This window comes from Oncorhynchus mykiss, chromosome 1, assembly GCF_013265735.2.
Source record: "Oncorhynchus mykiss isolate Arlee chromosome 1, USDA_OmykA_1.1, whole genome shotgun sequence".
NCBI lineage: Eukaryota > Metazoa > Chordata > Actinopteri > Salmoniformes > Salmonidae > Oncorhynchus > Oncorhynchus mykiss.
Genome location: NC_048565.1, coordinates 39,849,192 through 39,869,296, shown reverse-complemented (window position 1 = coordinate 39,869,296; position 20,105 = coordinate 39,849,192). Strand labels below are relative to the sequence as shown.

Here is a 20,105-nt window from a genome sequence, read left to right as displayed (position 1 = left end):
TGCGTGCTCAGTCCCCTCCTGTACTCCCTTTTCACCCACGACTGTGTCATGACGTGGCCCTCTTTGGGGATAGCAAGTACCATCCCCCTCTCTTCACCTATCCCCTCTCTCGCTCACCACTTCTCTCTCTTCCCCCTACACCCAGGCTCTGTTATCGCAGGTCATAAATTCCTAGAGGAGTCTCTCTCCTCATGGCCAGACAGTATAGAGAGAAGGTTTCACAGGAGATCAAAGGAACCTCTTCTACATCATAGAACTTGAGAACTGAACAATGTCCATGTTTTGGTGTACACGGTCGAGGGAGAATCCAGCTACGACCGGTCCATTTCCTTTAATGTTTGTGAAACTCATGGGAGACAATACAGCCACATTACCAGAACTCAGTTTATACAAGAGTCTCAGTTGGGAGGCTTGCATCTAATTGTTGTACAACATGAATGAGTAAAGATGAAACTATTTGTGAAATTATGTAATGTGATTTTAAACTGTTTAATTAATGAAGGAAACTCCAATTCCCTTTGGAGTTTAACTAAGTCATAGGCCCGCCCCATGAGCACAGACTGTCATCATGGGACAGCCCTTTCCTATGGTTCTGGATATAACCCCCACCTTGGGAATTTCCCAGTAGACCAGTACCTCGATCACAGAGGGAGCTAAGGTTGTAATGGTTGCTGAATCTTTTAAACATACCACTTGGTTAAACTCTGAGACTATCGATACCGACAGAATAAGAGCAAATCTTTGATACTAATTACTAGTCTGCAGCTAGGAATTCTGTACCATTGAACGCAAAGACCAACAACCGCCAAAACATCGATCTATAAGAACATTTCTGTATATTACTCTGAAATATCCCTTCTAACCAAAGACTCCAGGGACACAGAGAGAATCTCGGATGAACTCTCCAACAGAAAAGGACAATTCCAACAGAGATCACGACGACACACTGAGCGTAAATATATATATTGATAGCAATTATTCCCGAATGAGTGAGCGTTCATGTGCAAAGGATCAGCATTTCAATTGTTAGAATTATCAACTGTGTGGTGTCTTTTGTATTTCGCGCCATACCGGTTTAGCCCACTAGGGCACATCCCCTATCATTTCTTTGTAACTATATCTACTTTGTTTGTTTGTTTATGCATTTCTGTGATTATTTTGTTAGTTAATAAATAAATAATTGAGACAATTGATGTATGGATGATTCATAGTGAAGACGGTTCGTTCAGATAACCAACAATTTAAGACGTTTGGAATGAGACTAACGTGAGGTAAATAATAATTCATTAATTAGAAGACTAATTGATCAGATATTAAAATATCTTAGGAGAATTATATCTTTGTAATCTGAATATTTTCCTTGGAGCCCCGACTTCCTAGTTAATTATATTTATGTGATTAAACTAATCACCCTACAGAGGGAAGTGCGTATGGCCCAGTACATCACTGGGACTAAGCTGGCTGCCATCCAGGTCCTCTGTACCAGGCGATATCAGAGGAAGGCCCTAAAAATTGTCAAAGACCCCAGCCACCAATCATAGACTGTTCTCTCTACTACCACATGGCAAGCGGTACGGCAGTGCCAAGTCTAGGACAAAAAGGCTTCTTCTCAACAGTTTTTACCCACAAGCCATAAGACTCCTGAACAGGTAATCAAATGGCTACCCAAACTATTTGCATTGTGTGCCCCCCCAACCCCTCTTTTACGCTGCTGCTACTCTCTGTTTATCATATATGCATAGTCACTAACTATACATTAATGTACATACTACCTCAATTAGCCCGACCACCAGTTCCCCCGCACATTGGCTAACAGAGCTATCTGCATTGTGTCCCGCCACCCACCACCCGCCATCCATTCGTTTACGCTACTGCTACTCTCTGCTTATCATATATGCAGTGTCACTTTAACCACATCTACAGTGGGGCAAAAAAGTATTTAGTCAGCCACTAACTGTGCAAGTTCTCCCACTTAAAAAGATAAGAGAGGCCTGTCATTTTCATCATAGGTACACTTCAACTATGAGACAAAATGAGAGAAAAAAATCCAGAAAATCACATTGTAGGATTTTTTATGAATTTATTTGCAAATTATGGTGGAAAATAAGTATTTGGTCAATAACAAAAGTTTCTCAATACTTTGTTATATACCCTTTGTTGGCAATGACAGAGGTCAAATGTTTTCTGTAAGTCTTCACAAGGTTTTCACACACTGTTGCTGGTATTTTGGCCCATTCCTCCATGCAGATCTCCTCTAGAGCAGTGATGTTTTGGGGCTGTTGCTGGGCAACACAGACTTTCAACTCCCTCCAAAGATTTTCAATGGGGTTGAGATCTGGAGACTGGCTAGGCCACTCCAGGACCTTGAAATGCTTCTTATGAAGCCACTCCTTCGTTGCCCGGGCGGTGTGTTTGGGATCATTGTCATGCTGAAAGACCCAGCCACGTTTCATCTTCAATGCCCTTGCTGATGGAAGGAGGTTTTCACTCAAAATCTCACGATACATGGCCCCGTTCATTCTTTCCTTTACACGGATCAGTCGTCCTGGTCCCTTTGCAGAAAAACAGCCCCAAAGCATGATGTTTCCACCCCCATGCTTCACAGTAGGTATGGTGTTCTTTGGATGCAACTCAGCATTCTTTGTCCTCCAAACAATAAGAGTTGAGTTTTTACCAAAAAGTTATATTTTGGTTTCATCTGACCATATGACATTCTCCCAAATGCTCTCTAGCAAACTTCAGACGGGCCTGGACATGTACTGGCTTAAGCAGGGGGACACGTCTGGCACTGCAGGATTTGAGTTCCTGGCAGCGTTGTGTGTTACTGATGGTAGGCTTTGTTACTTTGGTCCCAGCTCTCTGCAGGTCCCTAGGTCCCCCGCGTGGTTCTGGGATTTTTGCTCACCGCCCTTGTGATCATTTTGCCCCCACGGGGTGAGATCTTGCGTGGAGCCCCAGATCGAGGGAGATTATCAGTGGTCCTGTATGTCTTCCATTTCCTAATAATTGCTCCCACAGTTGATTTCTTCAAACCAAGCTGCTTACCTATTGCAGATTCAGTCTTCCAAGCCTGGTGCAGGTCTGCAATTTAGTTTCTGGTGTCCTTTGACAGCTCTTTGGTCTTGGCCATAGTGGAGTTTGGAGTGTGACTGTTTGAGGTTGTGGACAGGTGTCTTTTATACTGATAACACGTTCAAACAGGTGCCATTAATACAGGTAACGAGTGGAGGACAGAGGAGCTTCTTAAAGAAGAAGTTACAGGTCTGAGAGAGCCAGAAATCTTGCTTGTTTGTAGGTGACCAAATACTTATTTTCCACCATAATTTGCAAATAAATTCATAAAAAATCCTACAATGTGATTTTCTGGATTTTTTCTCTCATTTTGTCTGTCATAGTTGAAGTGTACCTATGATGAAAATGACAGTTCTCTCTCATCTTCTTAAGTGGGAGAACTTGCACAATTTGTGGCTGACTAAATACTTTTTTGCCCCACTGTACATGTACATACTACCTCAATCAGCCCGACTAACCGGTGCCTGTATATAGCCTCATTACTGTATATAGCCTCATTACTGTATATAGCCTCATTACTGTATATAGCCTCGCTGCTGTTATTTTGTACTGTTGTTTTTATTTCTTTACTTACCTATTGTTCACCGAATACCTTTTTTTTTTTTAAATTGCACTGTTGGTTAGAGCCTGTAAGGTCTATCTATACCTGTTGTATTCAGCGCATGTGACAAATAAACTTAGATTTGATTAGAAGCTAGCTGTCCTCTAGCTACACCATGGTGCTACCCTACAACATGCTGTTGTGGCTACTGTAGACCTTAATTGCAAAATTGTGTGTTTTAATAAATGATTTGATGACATGAGATATTTAGCATATTTGTATATGAAATTCACTGAGGATGGTCCTCCCCTTCCTCCTCTGAGAAGCCTCCACTGATCCCCAAGTTACCCAAGCTATTGCGCACAGAGGACATGTCTGGTGCACCAGACTAGCCAACACAAGACAAAGGTGAGTTGATACCAGCTGGTGTCTGATCTAGACAACAGTATTATATCCACATTGAAAAGATTTCACTAGATTAAACCAAACTCTCATGACATCAACATAAGTAACAGCCATGAAATCAGCCCTGCAACAGAAAGCTCACAGCTTAAACTAGGCAACCACCTAGCTACAGCATCCAACCAAACACATCTCTAATAGTAAGTTGTACCAACTCCCAAGCATATCCCAGGATCGTATCCATTAGAGCACACCATAGGAAACCATTTAAACATGTTTTTCAACAGAAATATAAAACAAGAGGTTGTTATTGAGCAAGTCCTGGTAGTCCCTCCCTGTTTCAGTCAGCTTTCTTCCATTTGGTGCTTAATGAATATGACCCAGGTGTCAAACTAAAAAAAAGTATTCTTATTCATCTCCGCAATTGTTTTTCATCTGGTTATAACAGGCATCTCTGGCACCGTATGAGGACCCTGCCCAGGACCAGACCCTGTTAGGGTGTAATAGGGCCAGCTTTAGACCTGACCAGTGTCTAAACCATCACAAGGCTAAATGTAAAAAAACATAGCATAATCTGTCACGAGGCCAAACAGGCCTTCCTGTTCGGAAATATCTTATTTGAATCTAGCTTGTGTACTTTATTTGATCTAGCTTGTGTAATGGAAACTATTAAATAAAGAGGGAGAAAAAATGTAAAAGATAAATAAATAAAAAGCTGAAGTAATTTTTCAAGAGCTTAGTTATAAATGCTACCATATGTTTGGGAAAACAGTTCGACACATTTCAAGGAGGGGAAAATGTAGTGACCTTTCCCTGACCTTAGAACTGGAAAGGGCGGCAACCTAACGGTCAGTATTGGCCTTGAGTGTACATCTCCTCACAAGCCCACTGTGATTGATTTGCTTCATGTTTAAAAGGCCCACTCTGACATTTACAGACATTTTGATATGAATTTGAATGTTAGCCTACATTTCTCAAACCCCAATCACTCAGCTTTATAGCAAACAAGGTGAAGGTTTGGTGGCCACCGTTTTGTTGAATTTCAAAATAAGGAGGGGCCTCTAAAACCTTGTTAAATGACAATGGAGTAGTCTCTCTTTGAATAGCCTAACAGAACAGAATGTGGTGGCTGTTCAACAGTTGTATTCTCTCCCCTGCCTGGTCCATATGCCCTTGGTTAACCCAAGAGGCTTAATTTCATCTCTTGGGAACAAGAAATTGGAGATTGATCAGGGCCCGGTCAACTTTGTTGATTTCTGTCAAGCTGTCTGTGTACAATCAACCATTAGAACAAATAAAGCCCATTCACAAAAGTGTACACAAACAACGGTCTGATTGCTGAGAGAGGGGAGAGGAGAGAGAGGTGAAATGGAACCCAGACTGCAGCTAAACACAATGTATGGGGTGGCAATCATGTATACACCTATAGAAACATCACAAACACAAGCCTGGTGGAAGTGAGGGAGAGAAATTTAGGATGTCTATGGTTCCAAGATGGGAATGGGGGACGGATGGGACAAATTACACAACCGACAAAGAGACCAGGTATGACGGATGCCATGCCTCATTCAGCTAGTCGCCCAAAAAAAGTGATAGGTGGTGGACAGGACATTCTCTGTGTATGCATGGGTATACAATCACATCGGTTCAAATTAACAAGGAGACTCAAATTACTCCAACTCTGAGCAGGACTGGCATTTCTACAAACAGCCAAACAAATCACTTTTAAAAGAGCCAAGCTTTTTTCGGGTCCTCTTTTTATAATGTCACGCAGGGACGAATCGGTGATGGGACGAATCAGAGATATCCATATAAAACTTGACTTTTGGGGAAGTGAGCAAACCAAGCATTACGGAGGACATGTGGCATTCAACATGGTTTTCGAAAAAAAACAAGAGTGAAAAACTAAGCGAAGGTCTCATTCTTTTGTTGTGTTTCTGGCCTTGCCAAGTTGACCACATAAAAGGAGGGACTGCTGTGGGTGCCTATGCACCCTTACTGCTTTCAACACATGGCTCCCATTCTCTGAACTCAACCATCAAGGGATTCAAAGCTAATCTAGTAATTATTACTTTCCTCTTTCTGAAGCTGCATCTGTGCATTTTACATTGTTAAATTAAAACACCAACTCTAGGACTTAAAGGAGAAGGGCATTTGCTTTGAATGGAAGCATGACAATAGGGAGAAAAGCGGAGTGTTGAGTACCTGCAAGCAGTTTGGTGAAATTGCTAATTATGACACTGGCACTTTGATTTCAACATGTCACTAATTATAAGGAGGAAGAGCATCGCACCACATAGTTTTACTGGGATATTGCACAAGATGGTGTGAGTCATTTAAAGGGGGTTTGAGAGACTGAATGTCTGTGTGAGCTCTTAACCACTCAGGTATATTTAGAACCCAACCCTCTATACTCCTCCCCCATCTCACCTACCCCCAATGTCCCTAACATCTGAACCAGCTTTAACACCCCTACACACCACACCCATTCAACCACCTACTCTAACATCATCTGCAAATACCTACTTCATCCAGATCCTCTCCATCCATTTCTCCCTCACCTCCACAATACCTGCCTCAAGTTAAGTAGCCTGCCTCTCCTAGTTGGGTTTGCAAGATCAGCTGCGCATGTGGTCTCTATTAAATATAGTAGGCTATATGCAAGGAAATGAAGGAAATGTACTTCCTAAATATGATTAAGCTATAGTTTAAGCCTACCACATTGTCTGGAAATAAATATTGATCACTCATATTTGTCTCTGCCTCCAAGCGTTCTGCTCCTATTAAGGTAGGTTATTATGCAACACATAGCTCAAGAGAAAGTGCAAGTGTCCGTTCTCGAGCCAATTCTGTCTCTCTTTCAAACTAAGTTTAGCCTATTCGCTGATGTAGCCCAGTAATACTGATAGCCTAATATAAATAATGGGCCACATGAGAAACTCTGGTAATTTAACCTATTTCTTGGGTTATTTTTTACATATTTTGATATTGCCTACTGAATGCAAAATAGCTGGGACCATGGTGATCAAGTGATCTGCGTCACATACACCTAAAGTAACATTTGTGGGACTGCGGTTGGGTTCGGGACCAGTTCTTGAGGGAGCGGGTAGGAATCCGACAAAAAGCCAGCGGGACCGGGCGGTTACAGTATGAAAAGCTGCGACATAGTGATGAGGAAATCAGTCCCGCACAGACCTCTAATGTACCTTTGCAGTCTACTTTACTGGATGTGTGTAAATGTAAAAGGTGTACCTCAGGAGTTTGAGCAACAGGAACTTGGAATCGATGTTAAGATGCAAAAGAGAAGGTCAGAAATACTGCTGTCAGGCCCACCGGACTCAATGGCCAGTTCATCTAAGGACGTGTGTCTGTCTGTCTCCGGGTGTTTGTGTGCGTTCCTCACCTGTACAGTAGCGGTGTGCTCGTTGACGGAGGCCAGTTGTACGTACTGCACTTGGATGTCACTGGCCTGTAGGGGGGAGCCCTCCACTGTTGTGGCCCTTCCGTCAGCTGACGCCACTGCTATCAGCTGGGCCCCACGCAGCACCTGACCAGGGGGAGCGAGAACGTGAGAGAAAGAGGGGAGGTGGGATAGAATGTGAGGGAGAGAAAAAGTACGAGAAAAAGAGGGAGGAAGAGGGGAGCGAAAGGAGAGATTAATATAAAATGTAATTGAAATAAATAGGAAATCTTTATCACAATTAATTTGCTTATGAATCACAAAACGATTGTTACTATAATTGCAATAACAATTTTTTCTATGGTGAGTGCTTGTGCAAGGGTCAACCAATGTGTCTGTGTGTCAAACTTCAACACACACGACCCCCAGAAGAGGTCTGCTTAGCATCACCCAAAATGGCACCCTACTCCTTACATAGTCCACTGATTTTGACCAGGGCTCATAGTGCACTGCTTTTGACCAGGGCTCATAGGGCTCTGGTCAGAAGAAGTGCACTATATAGAGAATAGGGTGCCATTTCAGATGTAGACAGTGTTAGCTGCTTCTGCCAGCTAGCTAATGCTCTGAATCAAGAGTTTACTGCCAGGACCTGGGTCTGCTCTGTAACTAACTGGCTGGCTACACTTCCCTGAAGAGAGGCCAATTAAAACAAACACCAGAAAGACATTTATGCTCCAATGTGTGTTTACATTATTTTATTAGTCACAACTATCAGGGTGTAACAAGCACAGACTAGTGCCACACACACACACACACACACACACACACACACACTAGAAGGAGAGAACGCTCCTTCTTTAGGGAAAATCTAGCAAACAAGTCTCGGAGGATGCAGGCGACCAATAGGGAACGCTTAAAGACAGATCAGCCAATAAGAGCCCTACCATTTGAAAAAGTGTTTTGTTTCCCATGCACAGCCGCCATGGAGAGAGAGACAGTGAGAGAAAATGAGAAAGATAAAACACAGAGAAGAGGAGAGAGAGACAGCGAGAGAAAAGGAGAAAGACAAAACAGAAGAGAGAGACAGCGAGAGAAAAGGAGAAAGATAAAACATAGAAGAAGAGAGGGAGACAGCGAGAGAAAAGGAGAAAGATAAAACACACAGAAGAGGAGAGAGAGGGGAAACCCCTAAACCCTGTTGTGTTGAACTACAGCCAAGCTGTGCCAGAGCTCGTTTTTTAACACACTCATTAATAATAGAGCACGATGGGGCAGTTGAAACATTGGTGTGGGGTATTCCTGTAGATTTACATTCACACACACTATAGGAAACCGGGGCTATAGGTTTAGAGTTATGACTTCTAGACCTAATTGGATAACATACAGTAGGCCAACTGTAATAAGTTGTTGAATGTGCAAACAGACATGCAAAGCTAACATACATCTGACCCAGCAAGACTGATTGAGGGAAATATTAAGTGAGCTGTGTGTGTGTTTGATACTATACTTGTGAAGACCAGAAATCCTCACAAGAATAGTAAACCAAGGAGAATTCGAACAAGTGAGGACATTTGGCGGGTCCTAAAATGGGAAAAAGCCATTTAAGGCGTAGGGGTTAGGTTTAGGGTTAGAATTAGGAGTTAAGGCAAATAGGATTTTGAATGCAAATCAACTGTTGGTCCCCAAAAAGTCCTCACAGGTATAGTAAGACAGCTGTGTGTGTGTGTAAATAAAACCATGGCTCTCGCTTGCATTTAATACTCTACACTACAACATGGTCTGTCTCTCTCTACCTCTTGCATGATGTGAAGCTTCTCTGGTATTTGATGCCGTCTCCAATTCTAACCCAGTCTGACTTACTCCCATGCTAGTAGAGTAGAGCAGCTGGGTGCAGGCCTAACAGACATTCCCAATTTGGGGATGAATCAGAATCTGGAGAAAAAAACAAAACCTTAAAAACCCAAATTACAGATTCTGTATGTGACCCACTTGCCCTACCAACCCGCCCCCTTCCACCCCCAACCAAACCCCGACCTTCACTTTGAAGTTGCTGACTCTGTAATGTGTTTTGTGAGTCGTGTTAACCCACCGGGCTCTCGGGGGGGGGTGAGTTGTGTCAGGCTCCAGGAGATTTAGACAGATTTTTTCACTTCACCACAATGTCTGATGCAGCCAGAACACACCATTCCTAGCCAGCCTGATGGGAGCTATTAGATGAAAAGGAAGCCTCAATGGCTACGCTAGCCAGATCAGTGCCACAAAATTAGATAGACATAGTGAACTAGAGACCGGCTGGTTTAGGGTGACGGTAGCCTTGAGCGACGGGCCATTAATCAGAGAGTTGACGGTTCAAATCCCAGGGCTGACAGAGGAATCCTGCAGGAGTGAGCCAGCAGCTGGAGGGTTGCTGGGTCTAATATCCTATGTCCTACCTACTACCATTTTGCCCTTGAGCAAGGCTCTTAACCCCCCCCCAAATCTGCTCCAGTGGCACTGCTCTGTGGTATTGTAATATACACGCACACACTAACAGGGTGTGTGTGATTCAATTCAATAGTTATTGGTCACATACACGTTTAGCAGATGTTATTGCAGATGTAGCGAAATACTTGACAAGGGGTCCGTACACACACTGACCACTTACAGAGGGTCATAGCCTTGGTCTGAGAGGGGTCTTGCTGAGAGTCATCTGATTGAACATACACAAACTGAAGGCTGCAGATTGTAGTCTGAGTGATAGTGTATACACAAACTGATCACAGCGAAACAGACTGACCAAGGGTCATTACAGACAAATCGATTATAAACATTCTGTTATATGCATCTGCGGTACATCAAAAGTTCAAGTCAGCTCTGCATAAAAAGACAGACAGCTGTGAAATAAATACAGATAGGCCATCCTTCATATGAACCCTGTAGAAAGACTAGGCTTAAATCGGTTCATTAGGGATACACACATTCAACCATAGTCATTTACAGACAGGTGGAGCAGGAATGTCATGACAGTAGGCTAGGAATGTAGTTGGTACTAAATTAAAATGCTTAAGCTGGTATATGGGGGGGGGGGGGGGGGGGGGCGGGTGATAGGTGAAAATGAGAAAGCAGGTAATTCTGTGAGGTAATGAAAGACTGACAGGTAGATGTGGTGGGTAATGACCGAAAATAGTTGCGCCGGTGTGTGGGGGGTAATAGGTGAAAAGGAACATTGTAATAGATAAAGAGGAGATAAATTATAACTTACAACATGATGAATGAATTCAACAAGGCAGGTACAGCGGGGCAAAAAAGTATTTACTCAGCCACCAATTGTGAAAGTTCTCACACTTAAAAAGATGAGAGGCCTGTCATTTTCATCATAGGTACACTTCAACTATGACAGACAAAATAAGAGAAAAAAAATCCAGAAAATCACATTGTAGGTAAGCAGCTTGGTTTGAAGAAATCAACTGTGGGAGCAATTATTAGGAAATGGAAGACATACAAGACCACTGATAATCTCCCTCGATCTGGGGCTCCACGCAAGATCTCACCCCGTGGGGTCAAAATGATCACAAGAAAGGTGAGCAAAAATCCCAGAACCACACGGGGGGGACCTAGTGAATGACCTGCAGAGAGCTGGGACCAAAGTAACAAAGCCTACCATCAGTAACACATTACGCCGCCAGGGACTCAAATGCTGCAGTGCCAGACGTGTCCCCCTGCTTAAGCCAGTACATGTCCAGGCCCGTCTGAAGTTTGCTAGAGAGCATTTGGATGATCCAGAAGAAGATTGGGAGAATGTCATATGGACAGATGAAACCAAAATATAACTTTTTGGTAAAAACTCAACTCGTCGTGTTTGGAGGACAAAGAATGCTGAGTTGCATCCAAAGAACACCATACCTACTGTGAAGCATGGGGGTGGAAACGTCATGATTTGGGGCTGTTTTTCTGCAAAGGGACCAGGACGACTGATCCGTGTAAAGGAAAGAATGAATGGGGCCATGTATCGTGAGATTTTGAGTGAAAACCTCCTTCCATCAGCAAGGGCATTGAAGATGAAACGTGGCTGGGTCTTTCAGCATGACAATGATACCAAACACACCGCCCAGGCAATGAAGGAGTGGCTTCGTAAGAAGCATTTCAAGGTCCTGGAGTGGCCTAGCCAGTCTCCAGATCTCAACCCCATAGAAAATCTTTGGAGGGAGTTGAATGTCCGTGTTGCCCAGCAACAGCCCCAAAACATCACTGCTCTAGAGGAGATCTGCATGGAGGAATGGGCTAAAATACCAGCAACAGTGTGTGAAAACCTTGTGAAGACTTACAGAAAACGTTTGACCTCTATCATTGCCAACAAAGGGTATATAACAAAGTATTGAGATAAACTTTTGTTATTGACCAAATACTTATTTGCCACCATAATTTGCAAATAAATTCATTAAAAATCCTACAATGTGATTTTCTGGATTTTTTTTCTCATTTTGTCTGTCATAGTTGAAGTGTACCTATGATGAAAATGACAGGCCTCTCTCATCTTTTTAAGTGGGAGAACTTGCACAATTGGTGGCCGACTAAATACTTTTTTGCCCCACTGTAAGTAAGGAAGTAGGTATTGGGTAAAAATGGTGGAGCTGGTATGCGTTAGGGAGTAACAGTGTAGGTAAACAAGGCAGGGCAGGTACTTAATGATTAGCGAATAATGATTAATTGATTCTGACCTTGATAGGTAAAGCAAAATTCCAAGTGTGTTAGGTGTAGCATTTGACTGTCTACTAGCATATTTAGAGTGCCATCAGAAAATATTAAGACCCATTCCCTTTATGTTACATTACAGCCTTATTCTAAAATGGATTAACTAAGAAAAAATCCTCAATCTACACACAATAATGACAAAGCAAAGACATGTTGTTAGACATTTTTGCAAATGTATATATTTTTTAAACAGAAATATATTATTTAAAAGTATACAGATTCTTTGCTTTGAGATTCAAAATTGAGCTCAGGTGTATCCTGTTTCCATTGATCATCCTTGAGATGTTTCTACAACTTAATTGTAGAGTCCATGATTTGGAAAGTCACACCTGTCTATACAAGGTCCCACAGTTGACAGTGCATGTCAGAGCAAAAACAAAAGTCCATGAGGTCGAAGGAAGTGTCCGTAGAGCTCCGAGACAGGATTGTGTCGAGGCACAGATCTGGGGAAGGATACCAAAACATTTCTGCAGCATTGAAGATCCCCAAGATCACAGTGGCCTCCATCATTCTTAAATGGAAGATGTTTGGAACCACCTAGACTCTTCCTAGAGCTGGCAGCCCAGCCAAACTGAGCAATCAGGGAGGGAAGTTGACCAAGAACCGACTGGTCACTCTGACAGAGCTCCAGAGTACCACTGTGGAGATGGGAGAACCTTACACAGGGACAACCATCTCTGCAGCACTCCACCAATCAGGCCTTTATGGTAGAGTGGCCAGACGGAAGCCACTCCTCAGTAAAAGGCACATGACAGCCTGCTTGGAGTTTGCCAAAAGGCACCTTAAGGACTCTCAGACCATGAGAAACAAGATTATCTCATCTGATGAAACCAAGACTGAACCATTTTGACTGAATGCCAAGCGTCACGTCTGGAGAAAACCTGGCACCATCCCTACACTGAAGTATGGTGGTGGCAGCATCATGCTGTGGGGATGTTTTTCAGTGACAGGGACTGGGAGACTAGTGAGGATTGAGGGAAAGATGAACAGAGCAAAGTAGAGAGAGATTTTGATGAAAATCCGCTCCAGAGCATTCAGAACCTCAGACTAGGGTGAAGGTTCACCTTCCAACAGGAAAATGACCCTAAGCACACAGCCAAGACAACACAGGAGTGGCTTCGGGACAAGTCTCTGAATGTCCTTGAATGTCCCAGCTAGAGCCTGGACTTGAACCCGATTGAACATTTCTGGAGAGACCTGAAAATAACTGCAGCGATGCTCCCTATCCAACCTGACAGAGCTTGAGAGGATCTGCAGAGAAGAATGGGAGAAACTCCCCAAATACCGGTGTGCAAAGCTTGTAGCGTCATACCCAAGACTCGAGAATGTAATCGTTGCCAAAGGTGCTTCAACAAAGTACTGAGTAAAGGGTCTGAATACTTATGTAAATGTGATTTCAGGTTTTTATTTGTAGTAAGTGCACACATTTCAAAAAATCTGTTTTTGCTTGGTATTATATGTAGATTGATGAGGGGATTTTAAAAAAAAAATATATATATATATATATATATATATATATATATATATATATATATATATGCATGCATTTTAGCATAAGGCTCTAACGGAACAAAAGATGGAAAAAGTCAAGCGATCTGAATACTTTCCGAATGCACTGTACGTGTGCAATCAAGGAGGACGGGGGATTCAAGGGTTGACTAACTCTTGTACAATTCGATTAAAGGTTGCGACTTCAATCCTTCATGAGAGCATTCTCAGCTGTGAGGATCTGAGCACACAGAGAGCAGAGGGGTTTAAAGTTCTGGAACATTGCGTGAGATCTCTACAGTGAATACAGGAAGTCTCCCAGGGACCACTTCCTGTCCCACTACTTGGTTTGCAAAAAGAGCTCATCTCTTTCCCAGTTTGACATTCCATGATTCCTCAAATCCGGTCTCCTTACCTTCTCAGAACACATTGTAGGAAAAGGTCAGGAGGGGAGGGACTGTGTTCTGATCAAAAACACTCAAACTGTAGTATGAAATTATGGGTCTGACACTCGGGAAACACATCAACCACATTAACCCAAACACATGATAGAGATCTGTTAGCGATACGGCATAAACTACACACCATCTCACACTTGGACACAGTCAGACACACGCAGCCCCCCCGGGGGGGCAATCCATTCAGTGCCATATTCTGACTTTTACACAGGCAAGCAACTCTTGCACTGCTTCCAAATGCCTAATTTGTGCTTTAGACCCAAGTTCGCACGCATTACGCAAGTCGAAATCACATCCACTTGCAGTGAGTTGTCAGAAAAAAAACACACAATAGAAAGAAAAATCTAACTTGGCGAGAGAAACCACATAAATGAGAATAGGACCTGGTAGTTCGGCTGCTCTTAAGTGCATTAGTTACTGTTGTCCTCCGGCTTGTGGGATTGGAGCCCCTAAATAGTATTTCTTATTGTCTGTCCACACCGGTAACATACTAGCGGTGCCCAATCAATCAATCAATGGAATGGAATGGAATGGAATGGAATGTATGTATGTATGTATGTATGTGTATATGTGTATATGTGTATGTGTGTATATGTGTGTGTGTGTGTGTAAGGGAGAATTAGAAGGCTGCTTCAGAACAGCCCACGCTGTCTCCATGCCAAAAGAGAGCTGGAGGAGAAAATACAGCGAACAAACAAGTCAGCTTAAATTCACTTCAGCAGAGTTTGCTAGTTGCGATGACCTTCTGAAAAGAACAGAAAAGTGGATAAATCTATCTTTTTTTTGTTCTTTATGCCATAATGCTTTCAACAGTAATGGAGACAGGATACTGAAGAAATACAGCATCGGGCGCAAGAAGGCAGAGAACCAAACAACAAATACGTCTTAATGCAAAAAACAGCCAGAGAGGGCCAGATTGAAACACAATAACCAACTGTGCAAACAAGGACCTTTTTTTCCCAGCCCAACCTCTTTGTTTGTTGTCCCAATTCAAACTGCACTTTTGGTTGCGCCTGATTCTGCTTTCGATTGGATAATGAAAAGATACAGGGCAATAAGACAGTTGTTAGAAAACAAAAGAAAGCATATTTGTTTTGTTAACTTGTACACAACCCTTCGGTCTTCAACGGTTAAAGTTTGACTGTGCAATTGATCTGAAATAATGAATTATGTTGTAACCCAGGTCTCTGGCACTGGGTAGTGTGTGTGTGTGTGCACATTTATCTAAGTGCATGAATGCATGTTTTGTCAAAGAGCTCTGTTTCACTGCAACCCACAAACACACAAAGACCTACAAGCACATACAAACACTTTTATGAGGTACCGCTCAAATAAATCAGAGGCACCACTCCAATCTGTTTTCTATCAGTCCCAATAGAATCACTCATATCCTCTCAGATCTAACGTGTAAAAAGAAAAGAATAGGAAAAATAAACGTTTGGAGTTTGAGAGGTTGAAACTTCCTCCCTGCTTTATAGGCCGTCAACAACATCTGCAGCAGCTCTCCTGAGCCAGTCAGGACAGATGTGGGGGGGGGGGGGTGCATCAGGACACAGAGGGAGCAGCTGGAGTTGATGCTCTGAGTCCCCTTTCCTACTCAATCCTTCCAAAAGTCTGTCAGTCTGCTGTATCCCTCCATAGAAAACGATGCTCAGATGTAAACCCAACACTCAGTCACACTGAAGATCCTCTACTAGTTAAGCCTACCCCTGGAGCGTCAGTTGAAAAATACCCTCTCCAAGTCAACTCAGATACAGTGGGGCAAAAAAGTATTTAGTCAGCCACCAATTGTGCAAGTTCTCCCACTTAAAAAGATGAGAGGCCTGTAATTTTCATCATAGGTACACTTCAACTATGACAGACAAAATTAGAGAAAAAAAATCCAGAAAATCACATTGTAGGATTTTTAATGAATTTATTTGCAAATTATGGTGGAAAATAAGTATTTGGTCACCTACAAACAAGCAAGATTTCTGGCTCTCACAGACCTGTAACTTCTTTAAGAGGCTCCTCTGTCCTCCACTCGTTACCTGTATTAATGGCACCTGTTTGAACTTGTTATCAGTATAAAAGACACCTGTGCACAACCTCAAAGAGTCACACTCCAAACTCCACTATGGCCAAGACCAAAGAGCTGTCAAAGGACACCAGAACCAAAATTGTAGACCTGCACCAGGCTGGGAAGACTGAATCTGCAATAGGTAAGCAGCTTGGTTTGAAGAAATCAACTGTGGGAGCAATTATTAGGAAATGGAAGACATACAAGACCACTGATAATCTCCCTCGATCTGGGGCTCCACGCAAGATCTCACCCCGTGGGGTCAAAATGATCACAAGAACGGTGAGCAAAAATCCCAGAACCACACGGGAGGACCTAGTGAATGACCTGCAGATAGCTGGGACCAAAGTAACAAAGCCTACCATCAATAACACACTACGCCGCCAGGGACTCAAATCCTGCAGTGCCAGACGTGTCCCCCTGCTTAAGCCAGTACATGTCCAGGCCCGTCTGAAGTTTGCTAGAGAGCATTTGGATGATCCAGAAGAAGATTGGGAGAATGTCATATGGTCAGATTAAACCAAAATATAACTTTTTGGTAAAAACTCGACTCATCGTGTTTGGAGGACAAAGAATGCTGAGTTGCATCCGAAGAACACCATACCTACTGTGAAGCATGGGGGTGGAAACATCATGCTTTGGGGCTGTTTTTCTGCAAAGGGACCAGGGACCAGGCCGGGAGGTCTGGCCATGTATCGAACAAGGCCATGTATCGTGAGATTTTGAGTGAAAACCTCCTTCCATCAGCAAGGGCATTGAAGATGAAACGTGGCTGGGTCTTTCAGCATGACAATGATACCAAACACACCGCCCGGGCAACGAAGGAGTGGCTTCATAAGAAGCATTTCAAGGTCCTGGAGTGGCCTAGCCAGTCTCCAGATCTCAACCCCATAGAAAATCTTTGGAGCGAGTTGAAAGTCTGTGTTGCCCAGCAACAGCCCCAAAACATCACTGCTCTAGAGGAGATCTGCATGGAGGAATGGGCCAAAATACCAGCAACAGTGTGTGAAAACCTTGTGAAGACTTACAGAAAACGTTTGACCTCTGTCATTGCCAACAAAGGGTATTAAACAAAGTATTGAGATAAACTTATATTCCACCATAATTTGCAAATAAATTCATTAAAAATCCTACAATGGATTTTTTTTTCTCATTTTGTCTGTCATAGTTGAAGCGTACCTATGATGAAAATTACAGGCCTCTCATCTTTTTAAGTGGGAGAATTTGCACAAATGGTGGCTGACTAAATACTTTTTTGCCCCACTGTACATTTTTGTGCGTTTGAATGTTGCAGTAGCAGAGTAGGACCTTTCTTCTGTTTGGTGCTTTAGCATTTGAGCGAGCAAGAAAGAGAACTGAGGGTTTTCAGTGAATTTATGCAAATCACAAGGCTCATTGTAATTTCCTGCTTAGCAGGAAAATCTCAGTGACATCAGAGTGATCAAAATAAGATAGCACATCTGTACAGTCTCCACAGCTGGAAAGAGAGCGCCCTGAAATCCACCTGTCATCATCTCCACAACTTTAATATTTTGCTTTGCTTATGAGTGGAATGCCTATCGGAGTGAATCAGTTCAAGTCATAGAACTAAGGCGAGGAGTTTTTCCTAACCACGTGACCTGACCAGGAAAAACATGTAGATAACTACAGTAGGTAGGCTCAAGGTTTTTTATTATTATTTTTATTATTTTTATCGTCAGGTGGCAAGGGAAAAACTCCTGGCACTATCATGTAACCACCATCTTAATATTCAAGAGAGGAGGCGGCAAGGAGTTAGGATGTGAGGAGTCGCAGAAATACAAATGAAAATAAAGCCCTAACCTTTGTAAATCTGTCCTAAAGGCACTTACTCCCACACTCTCTGCTGCATCTACTGTTTCTCCTCCACCCACTCGATGACACCATTCCTAAACACAGGCTTGACACCTCCATTAACACTAACCCTGCTTTATATTATTTTCTTTCTCTCCTCCAACTCCCATGCCTTTCAGTAGACTACAGTTTCAGTCAAGGCTAGTGTGGTTTTGACTAAACCAGATCAGTTTGAATTCTGATCCAGGACCAGTATAATCAAAGGCCTTCGGTCGGCCTCTGCGATGACTGAAATAACTTCTGTAATTTAGCAGGGCCTTTTTCTTTTAACGAGGCAGTCCCCCAGTGTACTATATACACTCGTGTCTGTTCTCTGGCTCAAAAATCGAGCTTGGCCTAGCTGATTGACAAATGCATTTTTACGAGAGCCTTTAAAATAATTATTTACAATGATCACTTTATCATGATTCTAATTGGCTTGTTTGTTTAGATGGACATGATATATATGCTGTAAGACAACAACAAAAACGTTCTGACCTCCCGGCAACCTCTGGCAACCCCGCTCTGAGGGAGCCTGGGAGGGAGCGGCCGCACCCTCGCCTCCGTGCTTTCACATGCCGCCCACATGGCGCACGAAACAACTGTCTTACATGAAAGAACATCTCTGGCTTATTTACAGACGTAAATAAAAGCCTCTTTATCCTGATATAGAGGCATCATTCAGTTTTTTTACTGCTGTTTATACGAGCAGTCTTCATCAGAAAAAGAAAACAAAAGATGGACCCTTTTAAAGGGATCCCCTTCATCATCTTTGCTTGCTTGTGTCATCAAAGCGGGATGGGATGGAACATGTGTGTTTATTGGCTGTGTATTCTTAAAAGGGATAGCACATTCAAAATAGATTTTGGGGTCAAATTCCTCTTTGGCCTACACACACAACCTTGAGTTGTGTCTGTAGGCCCGTAGTGACCGTATTCACAATAAACTGTTGTTAACTTTTGTCACAGCCAGGGGTTAGCATGATTAGAATCATCAGAAAGAAAATGCATGTAATTCATGGTACCGATGTTAGCAAAGCAGCCTTGCAAGTTGAAACGTCCTCAAAAACACTTCAAACTAAGTTTGGTTCCTTTTTTATTGTTTATTTGCATGCATACCTCTGTAATAGTCACTGGAATTTTGTTACGCAAAACTGGAACTATTTCCTTATGTATTCTCACACCCACATCAGTCTGTTTGCTGTAACATGGACAATAAAGTTGTATTGTGTGCTTCCTTTTCTGTTGGGCACTCAGATGCAGATTGATTACCAGCCACAAAACTCACCAGTGGCTTGATGGAACTATGAGAGCATATTCAAATATTACTGCAACAAATAACATTCTTGCAGAAAAGAAAACATGGACAGGTTCTTCTCAAGTATCGACACTTGAGGAAGTTACGGCTTGCAATGCAGCTTTGTTAACATCATTGGGGGGGGGGGGGGGGGGTGCTAATCATGCTACCTCCTGGCTGTGCCAAAAGTAAACAACAGATTATTGTGGAAGCCATCACTACTCACCTACAGACAACTTCAAAAGGAAGAGGAATTTTCCCTTAGTCATGCATTGATGTAAACTAAACGACACACCGGGGAAAATGTGACTAAGGGGCCTTTCACACTTAATTGGTTTGTAGCATTTTTTCAGAACTCTGGTGCGTTTACCCCTTTAGTTTGGTGCCTAAACAACGCACCGCACTAAACAATGCACCGTGGTTTGCTCAAAAAGGGTGATCTTGGTCCGATTCAGCGGCAGGTGAGAATGCAGTCCAGACCAAACACAGGAAAATAACCAGTATTACTAGTTGTTTGACTGCAAGCATTTGATAAAATGCATGCAGCATCATAACTTGATATCTCAGACATTCTGTGAGTAGCAGTGCATTGATGAGTGTATCCGATGCAAGTTAGGGGAGACGGGCTATAGGCTACTGAATATAACCTATTCAAGTTGAAGTTAGAGCGGCTATTGCAAATTCCTCCCTTCATGTTGTTGGAAGACAAAAGCGAAAGTAATATGAAGATTTGGACACAAGTGATGCTTCATGATAATCATAGATGGATTTAAGGTGAGCATTTGTGTCCACAAATTAACAAATTAC

At 42.7% G+C, this 20,105-nt stretch overlaps 1 protein-coding gene across 3 annotated transcripts in view; it reads right to left on the bottom strand.

Moving 5' to 3' along the window:
• Positions 1–20,105, bottom strand: part of LOC110522607 (protein BANP) — a 72,236-nt gene that overhangs the window by 11,802 nt on the left and 40,329 nt on the right. For all 3 annotated transcript variants that reach the window (XM_021601072.2, XM_036977343.1, XM_036977350.1), the window contains one exon: positions 7,419–7,562. In XM_021601072.2, coding sequence (XP_021456747.2) covers positions 7,419–7,562 — 144 coding nt within the window. The remainder of the gene's footprint in view (positions 1–7,418; positions 7,563–20,105) is intronic.